Source organism: Papilio xuthus, unplaced genomic scaffold, assembly GCF_000836235.2.
Source record: "Papilio xuthus unplaced genomic scaffold, Pxut_1.1 DF826945.1, whole genome shotgun sequence".
NCBI lineage: Eukaryota > Metazoa > Arthropoda > Insecta > Lepidoptera > Papilionidae > Papilio > Papilio xuthus.
Window position 1 is genome coordinate 6,849,967 of NW_013531704.1, and position 12,912 is coordinate 6,862,878.

The 12,912-nt window shown below is 33.0% G+C and overlaps 2 protein-coding genes across 4 annotated transcripts in view; both read left to right on the top strand.

Moving 5' to 3' along the window:
* The first annotated feature begins 9,177 nt into the window (after nucleotides 1-9,177).
* ND-24 (NADH dehydrogenase ubiquinone) lies at nucleotides 9,178-11,920 on the top strand. Its single transcript, NM_001312137.1, is given in 7 exon segments — nucleotides 9,178-9,281; nucleotides 9,389-9,514; nucleotides 9,968-10,158; nucleotides 10,489-10,636; nucleotides 11,066-11,125; nucleotides 11,432-11,508; nucleotides 11,743-11,920. Coding segments are annotated over 7 exon segments (735 nt in total). The 5' UTR covers nucleotides 9,178-9,245; the 3' UTR covers nucleotides 11,840-11,920.
* A 630-nt stretch (nucleotides 11,921-12,550) lies between these two features.
* Nucleotides 12,551-12,912, top strand: part of SPoCk (secretory pathway calcium atpase) — a 30,883-nt gene continuing 30,521 nt past the window's right edge. Inside the window, exons 1-2 of one of the 3 annotated variants that reach the window (XM_013316994.1) lie at nucleotides 12,551-12,566; nucleotides 12,691-12,783. In XM_013316994.1, the coding sequence (XP_013172448.1) occupies nucleotides 12,691-12,783 (93 nt within the window). In that variant the 5' untranslated portion in view covers nucleotides 12,551-12,566. Of the gene's footprint in view, nucleotides 12,567-12,675; nucleotides 12,784-12,912 lie in introns of those variants that run through there. The other 2 variants (XM_013316995.1, XM_013316993.1) reach the window with 2 other exon arrangements.

The window sequence follows — 12,912 nt, forward strand, 5'->3', positions numbered from 1 at the left end:
TAACGAAGTTGAGAAAAATGATTTGTGGAGATAAAAATTAATATATTTGTTAAAAGCAATGGAAAACGGTACATGTAATTTCAGCAATTCTTTCAGTCTTCAGTCCCTAAACCACTAATCGTAGGCTTCGAAGACTAAAATCCCCATTTAAAACGGATTGTTATTTCTGTTTGGTCAGTGATATGAGTTGGGATATAGAGGGGTTCAGAAACACACGGTAAAGTCTTCTTAACACATAATATTCTATTTGCCACAGTAAAAGTGATAACTATTAAAATGAGAGACGGAATTAAATTGATAATATGTATATAAATGTCACATAAACGTTTTATAATCATTGTGACAGTTTCCTTAAGATTGCTAAGGAAATTACGACTTTCTAAGTTGTAAAGTGAAACTATACTTTATTATATATATTAACCTATTATATTCCTGATTCCCGGTGTTTTTTACAAGAAGTCGAATAAGAAAGTCGTTCAATTTGACCTTATCGAGAGGTTCAGAGCCTAAAAAAATTGGTGACTATGCCATAGTCAACCACGCTGGCCCAATGCGGTTTGACTTCACACATTTCTTTGAATGTCTTAGTTTTCCTTCACCGTAAAAATGCCAGATAAATATACAATTTCAGTACACAAATCATTTAATAGTGGTATAGCCCGCTTTAACATCTTCGCACGTATTGGCCCGGCTTGCCCGATGAAATGCCACGACCACACAGAAGACAGGCGTCAAGTGGAAGCAATACCGCGTTTCGTCTGATGAGTGTGCGTCCCGGAGGCCTAATTTAGTCCTCTTTCCTTTCCTACCCTTTTTCTCTAATAAGGAAAGGATGGGAAGTGGAAGTGGACATTCCGGATGAGAGGATGCATGGAAAGGGAAAATGTTTTTTTTGTGTGCATCCTCTCCTCCGTCGATTAAAGGTAGACAACGCATATGCAATTGCGTATGTCTATGGGCAACTGTCACTTCGCTATTTCAGCGATTTCAGTTGGCCGCTCGTTCCTTTGCCTCCTTATGATATAAAAAAAAAACAAAAAAAAAACATAATACCGATATTACCCTTTACATAAAAGAATCAGGAAAAAATAAATAAGGATTACGTAGAACAAATTAATGGTAAACAAGCCATTGTTAACAATTTGCATTGAGTTTCCGTCTGCAAACCGCAGATAGAAAGTGCCCGCCCAATAATGACCACGGAGTCTTATTTTTTTTAATCACGCTATCTCTTTCACTCCATAGTTTTTTTACCTGTCTTCTTTCGCCGCGGCCCTAGTTTAACACCTTACAAGTGGCACTTTATTATAGTCGGATTAACACATATTGACCAGTTGCTCGAATATTTAAAAATTACAAACAATTGACCATCGCCGAATACGACAAAATGCGAAACTTAAGTACATATACGTTCTGTACAGGTTTTCGTTTAATGAGATATTCATTCATCCATATTTTCTAAAAGTACGTAACTATAGTATCAAGGGTAAATGGCCCGATGAGAGAGGCTATGTCGTTGTTAGTTCTGTCAGAAAATATGTGAAACATACGAAAATATAAAAGAAAAATTGACATTAACTCCTGTAATCTGTCTCCTGTCACCTGTCAATCCTGAGCGGTAGTGAGCTGTTATAACTTACTTTGAATTATTCCCATCAATTCAAATATTGTCGGTCTATATATCTCAGGCCAATAATTGTCAACCGTACTAATGAAATGAAAACTTTTTGTAGCACGAGCAACAAAAAGCAGCCGTGTAATGACAATCAGATTCCTAGTTGACCGTTAGATATCGCTTGCCGCGCCGTGCCATTGTGCGGGTTCGAGTCCCGGCTAAGATGAACTCACAGATACGTGCCCAATTAAACGTCAGATACCAAGCTTTTATGTTACAATAGATTAACTAGTGGCACTAAATGTAAATATAGAAATATTTTTGCCCCTATTTATGTTCAAGCACTAGTTTATTAAAATGTTTGTCTGTCTGAAACAATTTTGACTTTTGATACAAATGGGACTTCCCCTGAAAGTTAGCTGATATGTGAGGGAATATTACAAGCTAATTTAATAATTACGCGCTGACGAAGTCCTATGCGACCGCTTTTTTACCGTCGCATGCGACCGCTTTTCTTACCGTCGCAAGCGTTCTTACCGTCGCATGCGAATTCGATATTAGTAATATTGATTGACTCGCCGTGGGTTTCTGACACCAAAATCTCCGTATAAAATATATCGTCATCCCTATTTTTCGTCTTTTAAAAACAGAGATAACAATATATTAGAAACGGGGATTTTGAATTCAGAAACCTTACTTCAGAAATTTTACTACTGATAGAATAAGATCTATGTTTCATGTTATACTTATTTTTTATCAGTTCCGTTATTTGTTAAGTTAACGGTTGGACCCTAAGTATTGAGTTCGCTTCACTTGATTCACTTAAGTAATGAAGGAGTTATCTGCCGCCGCGTGTTAATTTGCCACTTAACTTGATGTTCTTTTTTTGGTGATGCTTCCAATTGATGAAAGTGCGATTAGGAGAAAAGATAAAAGAACTTCAAAAACGTATTGAGTAATTATCTTTTTTTTTGTTAGAATCAATCATATTTATGCTATGCTAATTTATTAATCCCAATTTGAAATCTCATGAGGGACAATGAAACAATTTCTAATAAACTTACTAATATTATAAATACAAAAGTTTGGATGTTAGAACATATCTCCAGAACTATTAACGGATTTTACATAGATGTAGAGCATTGTCTGGAAGAACACATAGGCTTATGGCCTTCAATAAAAGAGCGTACACCTTCCTTAAAGGCCGGCAACGCATCTGCGGTTCCTCTGGCGCTGCGGATGTCCAAGGGCGTCGGATCAAATAATTTTAGGCAATTCGTTGCTCCTTTCCCCACTTCTGTTAAAAAAAATAGGCTACTAATTAAGTTTTTTATTTATTCCGCACGGACGGATTGAGAGAGCTATCAATATATAGAAATACTAGCGGACCCGACAGACGTTGTCCTGTCTATTAAAATAAAAAACTAAAATTAAAATTCGAATATTATTTAAAATTTGACACTGCGATGGTAGCGCCGTCTGTCGGATCCAATGTAAAACATTCCAAAATCAACAACTACTAATAAATTAAAAATTAATTAAAAAACAATGTCCAGCGGACAAAATTGTGAATCTAAACCATTCCCGGATCCCCTTGAACACACACAAAAAATTTCATCAAAATCGGTCTAGTCGTTTAAGAGAAGTTCAGTGACATACACACTCACAGAAGAATTATATATATATAAAGATTATTTCTAACTTTATAAAATATACTTCACCGAGTAATTTTTATACCATTTAAATAAAAAAAAATAATTATTGTAAGATACGATTGTTTTTAACCGCAGATATGCTGCCGAAACATTTTATCATCATCAGCTCGCTACAGGTCCCCACTGACGGGCTCGGATTCTACCCAACATGCCGAAACATAGGTAAAAAATATACTTATCTCTCTCATTCTTTAAAAAAATATGTAACAAAATGGTTTCGTATATATTTTACGGCCGTGAAAAGTAATTGTCACTTCGTACAATGTACACTACAAACAATCTATAATAAAAATAATTTCGGTTTAAATGAGAGCAATGCCGCGGGCAATAAGCAGTAGGTTGATAAGACCACGAGTCACACGCGATCACAACATTTGCTCAGCTGTCTACTGCCGATTAATTATACTCGGGATACAATAATGATGTAATCATTCATAAAATACTAAAAATTTGGCTCTATATATAACGTTAAGGATTAATATTAACAATTTAAGGTGCCATTTAATAACTTGAAGTTACATCTATTAACTTGAAGAAGTTTACTAATTGTTAAGTTGTAATTTTCTCACTTTAGCTTGCAGAGAAATCTATATCTTCTTAATTAAAATATATTAAAACACAAGTGCCAAATGGTTAACGGTACGTATTTTCGATCATGAGGTCGGGTGCTCGAATCACGCCTTTCGACTATTGTAAATCATGCCCTAGCACAAACCTAGTGCTTAGTTGGAATGGCACAAGAAATATTAGTCAATATATTATACAAAAATCTGCTAATGTTTTAATAAAAAAAACAAAATCCAAATCCAAAAAAAAACTTTATAAGTAGCCTATGTGTTCTTCCAGACTATGGTCTATATGTGTGCCAAATTTCAGCGAGATCCATACAGCCCTTCAGGAGATATATTCAAACAAACATCCATCCATCTAAACATTCGCATTTATAATATTAGTAAGAAGTAAGATAAACTGTCTTATGTGTGTCTTATATTTTAAACTAACAACTATCTGACAGAAATTCCAACATCAATCAATATATCTTATTAAAGTAAAACGTTTTTTAAAAACTATTTAAATATCTTATAGAATTCGTTAGAAGCTACCAGGTTCTCAGAAAGTCTGTAGGTCGTAAGCTTAGCTTGAGAGAGGACATAAAAAACATAAAGGTCACTCGGACCCTAACCTAAAGATTGCGTCACTCGCCTCTTTGATATTTATTAATAAACCTTTATATCCATTTGCATAGCAACATATAAATAACTAGCTGTCGCCCTTGGCTCTGTCTGCGCGGAATTAAAAAAAAAACTTAATTAGTGGCCTATGTATAATTTATAATAAATTCACTCAAACACTTTTATCAGTACTATTAAATTTCGAATGACTAATCTATACAAATATTATAAAACGGAAGAATTTGTTTGTTTAAACGCGCTAATCTCAGGTAATTGATAGTCCATTTATAGATGAAGACTTTAGGCTATATAAAATTGAGCTGCGACCAATAGTTTTTTTATTCCGCTCGGACGGCGTCGCGGGCGACAGCTAGTAAGTGAATAAAAACAATCATAAAACTAATCAGTAATAAAAATTCAAAATAAATAAGAAAATTATTTACGACTTTTAAATTACATATCATTATTCTAAATGAACTATAAAGGTCAGACTGAACCATTATAAATCAATGTTATTGATTAAATCTAAAAATCTAGTAAATAAACATTAAAAATAAGTGGTAGAGTGTAGTCAACAGTGGTAGAGCCCGCTTTAACATCTTCGTACGAATTGTTCCGGCTCGCCCGGTGAAATATCACGACCACACAGAAGACAGGCGTGAAGTGGAAGCAATTCCGCCTATAGTCTGATGAGTGTGCGTCCCGATGGCCTAATTTAGTCCTCTATCCCTACCTACCCTTTTACTTATAAGGAAAGGATGGGAAGTGAAAGTGGACTTTCCGGATGAGAGGATGCATGGAAAGGGAAAATATTTTCTTTCTGTGCATTCTCTCCTCCGTTAATTAAAGGTAGGCAACGCATATACAATTGCGTATGTCTATGGACAACGGTCACTTCACTATTTCAGCGATTTCATGTGACCGCTCGCTAGTTTTCCACCTTATGATATTAAAAAATCATTTCACGATGTTTTCCTACATCGTAAAAACATCAGATACATAATATGAAACTTGAAATACTCAGCGGCAATCGAATCCTAGGCTTGTAAATAACAAATCCTTAACTGCACAAAACCGACGAGGCACTAAGTAAAGTATTTAAAAAAAATTAAAAGTTTCCAATTAGCATGCCTACTGAAGAGAAAACCTTAAAAATTATTTTATAAATGTATATTTAAAGCAATGAATCATTCAAGTACGGTATAGCTGGCTTGGAGTACCTCATTAGTACCACTCTAAACCCTCCTATGAGAAGCAATTAAATCTGACGACTCTAGATAATTAGTGCTAGTCAGAATTGCAACTTTAAAAGAAGATTGAATGACTACCCCCACTTTTATGATGCGCTTTAGTACCTTTTTTTTCTTTGTAATACGTTTTAATTACAAGTATGCTTCAGGTCGCGACTGTAGAGTGAACATTCAAATCTATAGATAGATTAAATTCCGCGAAACATAATTATGATGTTAGTAACCATGAAATACGAAAGACGTCGGTGGCTCAGGGCAACGCACTTGACTTGTAATCTGCAGGTCCTGAGTTCGAATGCCGCCATGTACCAATGTTATTTTCGATATCCGATTTAATAATAAAACATTTAATTCGTTCAAAAACATTATAACACTTATAACACAATCAAAAAGGGAAAAAAGGGGGAAAAAATCAAACAAATTACAATTAAGCGTTGCAATGCAAAACAGATAGGGCCTTTACATTACATATGTACATTTAACCGATGTTCTTACGGTGAAGGAAAACATCGTGATGCAACCTGGACATATCTAAGAAGATATGTGTGAAGTCAACCAACCCGCACTGGGCCAGCGTGGTTGACTATGGCCTAATCACCCTTTACTTAGGGTAGGCTCCGAGCCCCTCAGAGAGGTTATATAGAAGGGATTTTAATAACACTGAATATTTTTATAATTAGTTAAGCTAACTTAATGTTTACGTTAGAGAATATAAGAATAAAATCAAAACTGCTTTCAGTAAGATGTAAAGTGAGCTTGAAAATGTTATTTAGATTTTGAGTAATTACGCTTTTTGTTATTTGAATTAATTCAGGCTAAACGTTAGTTTGCAATGTAATTATTGTTTTATCAAAGAGTATAGGAATGTCAGTTATGTGTTTTTTTTTTTAATAATTATACACACAGTTTAGAAACCACTGTTTTTCTTTGTTAGTTCTTTGACAGTTCGAATTTATTAGCACTTCTAAGACATAAAATAGAGATTCCAAGGAAACAATGCATGTGTGTGGGGGCTACATTCAGAAACTATTTAAATTACATTTTAGGACCCACAGAGTAATAAATATAACACGTCTTTTTAAAATATTAAAAAAATTAAATTGGTTTCTGAACGATTTTTTTTAACGCAAATCGATCGCAAAATAATTTTTAAAAAGTTTTATATCAAAAAGTTAGTGTCTATGGTTCTTTAAAAAGTGACCATAAATTTAAATTGTATTTTTTATTTAAGTTTCTTATCAAAACATCGATGAGATTGTTATTCGTAAACAACAATATGCTTTCTAAAAAGCCAATTTTATATTGTCGCCATCGGCCGGGCCACGGAGACGTTCAGAAATTTAATTTCTTATCAATGGTAGCAACAATTGTCCCGTTATCTAATTTCTGAACGCATTCAATCGACCATTTTGTGTGCTGCCGTAACCAATTGAGCTTTGGCGATACTTTCCGGTGGACTATTTTCTAATACATTTTAAACACATTTAATATTTTAGATTTGGTTAAATTATATTATAGTATTTACAAGTAATTAATTATTTGATTTCTGTCAAAATTATTTACAACATATCATAGTCAAAACTATATATATAAAAGAAAGTCGTGTTAGTTACACTATTTATAACTCAAGAACGGCTTTACCGATATGCCTGAAAATTGATGAGGAGGTAGCTTAGAGACAGGAGACGGAGGATACTACTTTTTTTCATTTTTTTTTATTTAACTCACTAATATTATAAATGCGAATGTTTAGATGGATGTGATGTGGATCGATGGATGGGTGGGCTACACTAAGTTTTTTATATATCCACGCGGATGGAGTCGCGGGCGACAGCTAGTTTTTAATCAAATACATAGTTATTGCGTTTTCTATGTGGAGTGTTATAAATAGTTTGTCAAAGTATTATGACTAAGCTACCGCGTTTTACAAATGAATATCAGACAGGGGATGCACATTGCGGGCGGGGGAAAGTGCGGCAGTTGCCATGGCAACGCTTCGTTGTTTTGCCGATGGGGCGCTGGTTCGGTTTTTCTTTTGTTTTCACCTTTTTTCACACGGAAGTACGGGCGTAGGCATATGGCGCGAGCAATGTATAGGGCTGGATAATCCCGCGGATTATCCTATTTGCGTACCGGTTTAAATTATAGAATTCTAAAGAAATTTAAAAACTATTTAATATTCGTGCTAGACTATTCAAGTCAATCGCCATCGTATCATCAACGTCAAAATTTGTATTACATTGTGTGCAGCGCCTCTATCGGGCGCAAAGTATACCAAAAATGTCAAACTTATGACAATACGACACCAATTGTGGCAAATATTCTAGCAGGGCTCACAGTAACGTTGGGATCCGAGTTCGATTTCTCAAATATTTTGTTGTTCTCTTTAAATGCCATCGATTATTTACGGTTTTCAATTGCACTTAGCGAACCATATATTAATAACTTAATTTTACGTTCTTATTTTTCAATCCTAAAGTACAAGTGCTGCCATCTAGAAATCAATAACAAAAGTACTAAGTTTACGTAAGTTTTTTTTTATTAATCTTTGTTGTTATAATAGAATAAACCTTTACTTGCACGACTGTAATCCTTTTACTGTTCGACTGCCATCTCTCGAATCATTGTTGAAAATATTTTACCTTACTAGGATAAAACTAATTTTTAACATAGAAAAAAAATATTTAAATTGGGTTTTGCATGTTACAAAAAGTATTAAACATAACTTTGGTTTATGATGCTTTTATCCAAACATTGTTGGAAGTACAGAAGTGTACCAATTCGGTTCGACAACAGTTTGACATCACTAGCAATATCTTTTATTGGCTATATTTTAGCATTTAGCAACTGCAGCCAATAACGCTTCATTTGATACCACGTTCGTATTCAACCTTAAAAAAATAGCAAATACTTTCAGACCGGCTGAAATTAAGCCGTTCAAAGTAAGGTACTAATACTGTTCTTTTGATATTTCCATACCAAAGTGTTTGTCTGATCCCTTATCTAACATTCATTTACTTATAAACTTTTAGAATTATGTAGTAGGATATAAAGTAGAATTTAACTATTGTACATAAATTGTACAACATAAAATTAACATTTGGGACATTTAACACGTCTATGTACATTTTGGAGTACGCGCGTAGAATATGGCCTGCAATTAATTGGAGTATAACATAATTGGTTATTTTTCTATTTAATAAATATTAGTAATAGTTCAGCAACTCTTTAATAGTTAAAATATTTAGGGAAACTGCCTTCAAAATTAAATCTAAAAAAATACACTATTTTAACACCTAACTTAACCAATACCTAACACGCCTAACACATACATAATCTATGACGTGGATATTCATTTTTTGCACTGGCAACTTTAAGATTTTGACATTTAACATTCGAGTTCGACAGTTCCGAATTTTGTGAAAAAAAAATAAAAACTACTTTGTTCGCGAACAGTGATTCGCAATAATAACATTGTAAATTAAACAAAACCATGCTTTCAAGTCTCAGAACCGGGATACAAGGGCTGGTACGTGAATAATATAAAAATAAACAAAAGATGCGAATTTTAATTAAAACAAAAATTACATAATGTCCAATGTGATTAGTCGCTATAAGATTTATAAACACTTTCAGTGGCGTGTATCCTCGAGGGCCTTACAGACCACGACCAGCTTGCAGCATGACAGTTTGTTTGTACACCGGGATACTCCAGAAGATAATCCTAACATACCATTCGAATTCACGCCAGAAAACAACAAGGTACAGTCCATCAGTATAAAAAAAACATTGCTATTACAATTTAATACAGTGGTGATAGTAATTTTCTAAATTTAAATTTGGAACATTCAGTTTGAGTAAAAGCTAACCTCACTCTTATTGGGAAACAGCTGTGCAATATTGACATTCATTCTATCTGTTCCAAATTCAAATATACTATTGATTAATTTAACGAATCAATTTAGTAAATAATTTAGAAACTCACTTTTAATTTATAAGAATTTCCTAAAGTAATTTTAGTAAAAATTCACACATTTTAAAAATCAACTTTAAATGTCTGAATATACTAGAAATCTGAATTTGAAAATATTTAAATTTACATTGAGATTAGCATAACTTTATTGTAGGTTTTCTGTTTTCAAAGTTAATGATGTTTTTATATAAGTGTTGGAAATCCAAATTTATGCTACAACTCTTATTTCATCTTACTTTTAGCGAATTGAAGCACTCCTGGCAATTTACCCCGAGGGTCATAAAAGGGGTGCGATGATTCCCCTGCTAGATCTGGCTCAGCGTCAGAATGGTGGTTGGCTGCCTATATCCGCGATGCACAAAGTTGCAGAACTACTAAACTTACCTCGAATGAGAGTGTATGAAGTTGCCACATTCTACACCATGTTTATCAGGTAAATTATAAAATATACTGTTTATTACAAAATAAAGAAATTACTATGACACTTAGGGAAAGAGAATAAACCAAATGACACTAGACTTCAAAATCAGTTCAGCTATTTTGGCTACAGGCGTCCAATGGAATATAAAATGCAAGCAAAACCTTATCAGACAAGTAAAAGGTCACAAAACATGAATTAGGTGAGGTAGGTCATATAAGTTTTAACAATAGGTTTCTGAAACCAAAATCCTTGTTTAAAACCTATATAAACAGATTTTCGGTCTCACAAACCAACAGTTGGAGGCAGAAACACACTACAAAAACTATCTTCTGTTTTTTCCAGGAGACCTATTGGCAAATACCATGTCCAAGTGTGCACTACAACTCCGTGTTGGCTGCGTGGTTCTGATATTGTACTGAATGCTATCAAAGAAGCCACAGGCTGTGAAGTTGGTGGCAATAGTCCTTGCGGAAAATTCTCCATATCCGAGGTAAAGATTATGTAATGGCCATTTATAGTACAACAAGTTTACTTCGGCTGGTAGACAAAAGTGAGGTTAATAACATATCAATGTCCTCTTAACATAACCAAAAAAATGTCAGTAGATCTTACATGATCCATGCCACACTATAGTTGTTTTGTATATAATTTTCCAGTCATAAGTAGCTAAAACCAGCATAATATTGCTAGTCTATAATTATATTACACTCAATTAGTGGATTTTAGATATTATTTTGTACTATTTGTCGCCTGCAACTTAATAAGTAGCCTATGTGTTCTTCCAGATGTTCTAAATCTGTGCCAAATTTCATTAAAATCCATTAAGCTGTTCCGGAGATCTTCTAACAAATAAACAAATATCTATTCATCCATCTATCTAAAGTAATATTAGTAAGGTTTATATAAATTATCTTTGCAGGTGGAATGTCTCGGAGCTTGTGTGAATGCACCTATGATCCAAGTTAATGATGATTACTATGTAGGTATCATCAATTTTTTTTTGTATACAGTCAAAACTGGAGATAGAGTCCAAGAGACTAATATTCCTCTCGCTAATAGAGATTTCTGTCTTACCCGAGTTTCTCAATTAGGGTTACCATTCTTCGGGACCGTAGACTCTCTCGCAAAATGTGTATATTAATTAATCTTAATAGTACCTATATTTCTATGTTGTACTAAAACAGTGTTAAATTAAAATTAATTGTAAAAAAAAATGTTTTTTAAATGACATTAGATAAATGTTCGAAACAATATTTCTTCTTAATTTTTTAAACTATTTTTACAGGAGGATCTTACTGTTGAAGATACTAAGGAAATTATTGAAAAGTTAAAGAGGGATGAAAAACCTAAACCAGGCCCAAGGTATTTCCTACATAGATTTTTTTAACATTGTATTAAAGCCATACTATTAATTTGATAAGTAACCAAATCTTAGAGATAACACAAACATGCTTAAAGAATTATTCTAACTGTTTAAAAAAAACCTCAAGTTAAATAAATATTAAATAAGTTTACTTTAGTTAAAAATTCTCTTTGAAACTTGAAAAAAAAAACAAATATTTTTTTTAATAATGAGATTAATAAAATCTTTTCTAGGAGTGGGCGTTATGCTTCAGAACCTTTGGGAGGACTTACTTCTTTAACCGAAGAGCCAACAGGACCAGGCTTCGGTCTACAGGATGCTCTCAAATGAGAAATCACATAGTTTTGTTGTAAAAACGTTTATTTAACTAGGCAATACTGAAATAAATAAATCATGTTATGTTGTTTTTTATTTTCTGTATTATTTTCATTTAACAATCCTAAAGAAATTTTACAGCTATAGGAACATTGTTAAAGCAACTTAATTTTTTTTATGTCAAATAATTTTCTTTGACTCATCAAGGCGGCAAAGTATAATCATTTTAATATTTTTTTTATTATTAGGTATGTAATATTAATTTAGTTTCAAATTTAATCTCACGTTAATCAATCATTTGTCTTGTTAATCGTATAATTCGTATTGGACCATCACATCCCTGATAAAAAAATTGTAACATTTACAGGATGTTACAATGCAATTTGAAACTAAACTACTAAGATTCATTAAATCGACTTGAATCATGAAATTAATACCACTTTAAGTGATGTTTTTGTGCATCCTCTATGATACTTAAGTCTACTTTTAACCTTTTATTTTACATTTATTCACTTTGAATAAAAAATGCTTTATTGAGTTAGCACTTATTTAAGGAAAAAGTACAAAAATAAATATGATTCGTTACCGTTAAAACGGAAAAGAGATTAAAATGATAGGTCAGGCTTTGTTAAACATGCTGTATCCATTTATTTCGTTCTCTGATAAGAGTACTATGATTAAGGATTCCCTTCAGTTGTATTTATGATTAAGTCGTGTTAGTGTTGTGATCAGTCCATGTTAGGTATTGTTAGATAATTTATTGGTAATATTGTTACGTCATTGTGTTTAATTTAATACTAGAATTAAATAGCTTGTGTTAAAAATATTGTGTGATATCGAGAAATAGTGTTTCTGAATGTTTACAGATGTTCCGTCGCAATTATGGTAATAAGACAAATGGGGTCCACGAATACACGAAGATACAAATTTGGGATACTGATACAAGAAATGTTTTACAAGTGAGTTGTTTGACTTTAATGTTAATTTCGCTATAATTTGTTATTAGTTTTGTGAGATGTTAATTGTCACGTTTTAAGAAAAAAAAGACGCATGAAAAGAGGTTATATATTCCTTGTAAATAAAAACAA